The sequence below is a fragment of the Gavialis gangeticus genome, unplaced genomic scaffold (genome assembly GCF_001723915.1).
Source record: "Gavialis gangeticus isolate Ggan-Ray unplaced genomic scaffold, GavGan_comp1, whole genome shotgun sequence".
Classification (NCBI taxonomy): Eukaryota; Metazoa; Chordata; order Crocodylia; family Gavialidae; genus Gavialis; species Gavialis gangeticus.
In genome coordinates, this window is record NW_017729004.1 from 2,137,520 (window position 1) to 2,142,745 (window position 5,226).

Below are 5,226 nucleotides of genomic sequence, written 5' to 3' on the forward strand. Positions count from 1 at the left end.
CCTTTAGGGGAAAGGTGGAGCCCGTCCCATCCTAGCATGTCCTAGCAAGTAAAGCTGTGTACAATTTTATAGGAACACGTTCTTGTGTTTATATAATGCAATACAGGAAATTTACTGGAAAGAAGGTCGCCATAACAGTCTTGGGATAAATTGTGTGCTATCACAAAAAACATAGGTTTATATTGTAGTTACTGTGATGTCCTTGGACTCTTCTGCCTTTTTGTTGTGCTGTTTTCTCTTTCAAATCTAGTCCCATGAAATGTTTCAATGAGTTGAAAGCTAGGGTAGTAGGCAGCTAATGAACAAACTTCAGGCTAAAAGCAGGTTTCTTGTTATTTCTGGAAGCTGTTGTATATTGTTGATGTGCAATGTAGGAAGGGTGTTTTGAATTTAACTTGTGGTTGGCAGCATCACCTACTACCTCTTAACTTAAAAATGCTCTGCAAGAAAATAGCTTTCCCAAGGTGCAGCAGACCCAGTGCAGGTCAGTTTAGCTCCATCGCATATGTTGAAAGAGCTGCTTTTTGCTGCAAGCTCAGTTTTTTTCATTGCTGGCTGAAGTACCATGACTGTGAAAGCACCTTACTACTTTTTCTCCCACCAGTATCAATTAACTTCAGATATAAATCTGATACATTCTCAGAATCTTAGTAGCCTGGTTTGTACTTCATAAACCTAAGCGTGTTCCTTATTGCTCTGCTCTGTTAATACGGTAGCAAGATGGGAAGGAGAATTCAAGTATTTTCTTGGCTACAACGCAATGTTTTCCCATAAACCAGCTGCTGAAAATTAGGGTGTGTATTATAAGTGAGGAAATATGGTAAGCTCACTTAGCTGGCAAAAGGGCAAGTAAAGTCTGCAGGGAGCAGGCTCAGCTCCATAGCTGCTGCTACTTGGTTGGTTACTAGAAGCAAAAATCTTTTATTTCTTCATTCTGCCTTTTGAAAACAAGGTGTGTAGCTTACTCGAGGGGCGGGGGGGTGTTGTATGTAAGAAAATATGGTATTTGCTCAAATCATAGTGAACTGCTGCGAGTTAGACTTCATCGAGTGTAAATACTAGGTCAGAATTACCCTCCTCTTTCTGGAGTCCTTTTACCATTTTGGCTTTCCTCAACTGGTTGGGTACTGCCCAGAAAACACGCGTGGCCGGATTCTGAGATGGAGAAGAATTGGGGAGAGGGGGCCGTTCTCCCAGCGTGCATTTCAACACCTGAATTTTTGGGCATAAACTAAAGATTTACAGGCAAACTTACTTGTCAAGTGCTAGTATCTTGTGGTGGTGTCACTAAAGCCAGCTGCATCCATGTTTTATATAGAAGTCTCTGTCAATGCTTTATTTCAAAAAAGAAAAAGAAGAGGGAGAGTAAACAGTTGCCTATAAAATGGGAAACATTTCAGACCTGCACCGTGTCCATTTCCTAAATCTTGGCTTGTGTCTTTGCCTGTTAACCGTTCCTCAGACTGTTCAAGGCTTGCAGCTTTTTTTTAAGCATGGGCTCTTTCTGGGCAGGACTTATTTTGACCACTTAACCTGACTAAACGCCAGGGACTCTGCCAGTGAATTGGGGACTATCTAGTAGCATCCCATTATGAAACAGCTTTCTTGCTTGCCAGAAGTACAAAAGGTGTTAAGTGCCTAGACTGTTGTGGTCATTGCAGGAGAGTAGATGAGCTGTGGGCATTCATAAGTTTGCCTGGGAAATCTGTAGTGAACTGACATATTCTATTAGAAATGGAAGCAAAGTGGGTATTAATGTTTCTTGCTGCCAAAGTGACTGCCCCTTCTTTAAGGCTCTCTGCATGTGTGCTTTTTCTGGTTTTAGGAGTCCCTGTTACCTCTTCTGTACCTTGTTGTATTGTGACATGCTAGAGACAACGGGGTGTAGTCACCCGAACATCACATTGCCAAACCCCTGGGCTGCATCGCTGGCCTTCCACCAGCATGTTACGACTCTAGAGACGCGTCTACACATTGCTGTATGGCAGCATAGCAACACGCTACATAGCAATCGTGTCTACACTTGATCGCCAGCTGTGTGGCTGTAGTGGCATGCTTTCCGGGTATAGCGCGCTGCTACGGTGACTGGACAGCAAACTCTACCCGTGTGTCACACACACAGTGCAGTAACCACTTTTATGGCACCGTGCTTCAGTACTTCCAAAAGGAAGCAGCAAAGCATGGCACTGTAGCAATGTCACCATAAGGCAACATGTAGACGCTCCCTGAGTCAAGGTACTTAACAGCTCTTTGCCTCCGTTTACCCTCCCGGGTGGTGTTGAGACCTGTGGTCAAGCTTTCAAAAGTACTGTTGAAGCTTGAGCACTGTTTTAAACTAAATTGTTAATTCAGGCCTTTGTAAAGTACTCGAGTCTGACTTAGTCTATAAGATGGAAACCTACCCTGTCTTCTGCCCAAGTCACCTTGAACGTGGATGTTGGAATGACGGTCTCGGTGTGTTCCATCGTCGCGGTGGTGCAGAGCAGCAAAGGCATGTCTATGTGGGGTTCAATCAGCCCACATGGGCGTCGGGAGTGGTGGAGCAATGCCATTGGGGAGCCCAGCTCGCTGACCCTGCCTGCTGAAGTCCCTCTGTTCCTGGGACTAGACGCCCAGCTGCCTAGCTCCAATCTCAGTATGTCTACAACGGCATGCCCCGAACCTACTAAGTCATGTTGGTGCTTCTGAAGACTTAACCCTGAATTTTTTCATTGCTTGGAGATCCTTGAAGGATAAAAGCCATAGCAGCGATGTGTACGTTAGCATATGCATGGCACTTCTGTATCATCTTGGATAATTCCTCTCGACTAATTGCTGCTCCCTCCCCCACAGCAGGGTTGGTTATAAACAAACGATTGACTTAAAAATCCATCCTCCGCTCTACTCCATTTTTTGCTTGCTTACTCCATTTTTAAATCTGTGATTTTTTTTAGGGGGAACTTTTTTTGTTTCCAGAACAACCAGCTTGCATTCGCCCACGCTACTCACTATATTGTGTTATGCCACAACGTGCATTCTGGCTGTGTGTTTTTTTTTTTTTTTTAGGCTCATCTGTTGACTCCCAGTTATATCTCACTGTGTATTTTTGACCCTCATAAGCACTTGCTTTTAGCACTCAGAATATGTGACTCACAGGAATGATGGTGGTTCTGGCTTGCAGTACTTCACCATCTGTGTTGTTTAAAATTAAACCTCCTTTTAAATACTAACTTGTACCAAAGCGCTTTTCTTAACGGGCTGTAGGATTCATCCAGGTCTTTCACGACCTCTTTAAAGCGCGTGTGCGCGCGCGCGCACACACACACACACTCTCACTCACTCTCTCTCTCTCTCTCTCTCTCTCTCTCTGCGTAGCCCACAGCTCATTTCAACTTGTGGGTCACGTTTCCTTAATAAAAACATCCCAAAGCCTATTATTGCCATTGTAAAAGCAATTTATAACTTGCAAACAATACAATTTCAATAGGATGTCTTCATAGAGACAAGACTGTATTATGGTGATTGATCTTTCTTTTAGCTTGTTCTTAACTGTTTAGCATTGTGGTTTAAGTGGAGTATCTAGTCACTACTGTTTCGCTCTCATAACTGTACAGAAAGTGGAAGCTAGCCTTTTTTCTTTAAAATTAGGTGACGTGAATGAAATGTTTGCACCCTCTCTCCATTAGCTCAGCACCAGCAGCAAATTATGGGTCAGAATTGATCTAGGTTAAAAAGGCCTGGAATCTTTTATTTCCCCTTTTAGTTCAAAATATTTCTTCATCTTATGCCTTTAGCTGGGAAAACTCATTTCTAAGGTACGTGTGTATATGTATGTGCATGTATATGTATGGAAAGCTTCCCACAGACCTAATATCCTTATGTTAAAGTGGTTGAAACACATTTGAACAATAAGGTTGATGGATAGTTTTAACATAAATGAAGCTGAAATGGTCATCTCTGGTGACAGGTCTGAAAAACCCAAGTATATTAACATTATAATCAGTGCAGTACCTGAGCATCTCCCATGTAGTAAAAAGTAGAAACGGCAATACCACTCTTATTTTTCCACCGTATAGGAGAAAGTACTTCACTAACTTTTGTGTAGCATGATGATTTGTGGAGCCTAAAAAAATTTTAGAACTAAATTTCCCTCCTACAGAAATTTGTGAGGTTAATCCACGTTACTGCACTATTTAATCTTCTAGTAGTCAAGAAGATCGGAGTTGGAATAGTATTACTTGTGAATTCAAAGTGCTGCATATAATTTTTTATGTTACAATCTGTAATTAGGGACCCTGGAGACTATTAGCAAGCAGTACAGAAATACATTTTTATAAATGTTGTAGTGTTGGTTGTGCTAGAGAGGATATTTTTGGAGGACAGGTTCTTTGATTGTTTTTTCTTTCTAATCATATCAGGAGGAGGAAGCCAAAACTGAAAGTCAAAGATGAAGTAATGAAAAACCAGAGAAATCTTAGTTCATCACTGAAAGCCCTCAGTCATAAAATCTTAATCACCTCTCTGTTTCAGTGAGTAATTCTTAAAGCATCAGAGAAAGGCATCACTTTAGTTGGCTATTTGCTTTAACGAGATCTACTCTATCAAAAATCCTTGGATGTTGAAGGTTTGTGATGCTGCTGATCTTTGAAGGGAACATCTGCAACTGCTTCCCCCTTAAAAGTACTTGGCATATGTGATTAGTGGTTAAGAAAAGTAGCACTTGGAACAAATTGCTATTCTTGTTTTCAAAGGGGTCTTAGCTGTTACACTGGGACTATTTAGAAAGTCAGATGTTATTAATTATAAGTAAAGGTATCTGAATCCACCCCCCCTTCCCCCCTGCCATGCTTCTTTATTATTATTTTTTTAAATCTCTCCAAAACTTTGTTTTTTCTGCTTGGTATTTACACTTTCTTTCTATGTTTTCTTTTGCATGCTTTCCTGGCTGGATTGCAATAGAGAAGAAGAAATTGAGGTGAGTAAAACATCAGCTTTTCACGTGATTCTTGAGAGAAGTGTAGCCTAGCAGCTGGAAGAAGTGAGAGTGTCTTCCTCTGCCAGAGGAAAGGAAGAGTGCCTGTCCAGCCAATACACAATACCTGATCTGGCGTTATTGGGACTCCTCAAAAATAATCCAGATTTACAAAATTATTCTGTGGTCCCCACAGTTCTTGAAAAAATGATGGCTCTTTTCTTGCTGTTGCTAGGCCCATCCATGCAAAAACTAATTTTTGCAGGTTGGCAGAA

The 5,226-nt window shown here is 41.5% G+C and overlaps 1 protein-coding gene across 3 annotated transcripts in view; it reads left to right on the plus strand.

Moving 5' to 3' along the window:
• Positions 1-5,226, plus strand: part of SETD2 (SET domain containing 2) — a 162,393-nt gene that overhangs the window by 32,518 nt on the left and 124,649 nt on the right. For all 3 annotated transcript variants that reach the window (XR_002095761.1, XM_019508021.1, XM_019508020.1), the window contains exon 2: positions 4,939-4,954. Coding sequence is in view for 2 of the 3 variants with exons in the window: in XM_019508021.1 (XP_019363566.1) it covers positions 4,939-4,954 (16 nt within the window). In the remaining variant the exon portion in view is untranslated. The remainder of the gene's footprint in view (positions 1-4,938; positions 4,955-5,226) is intronic.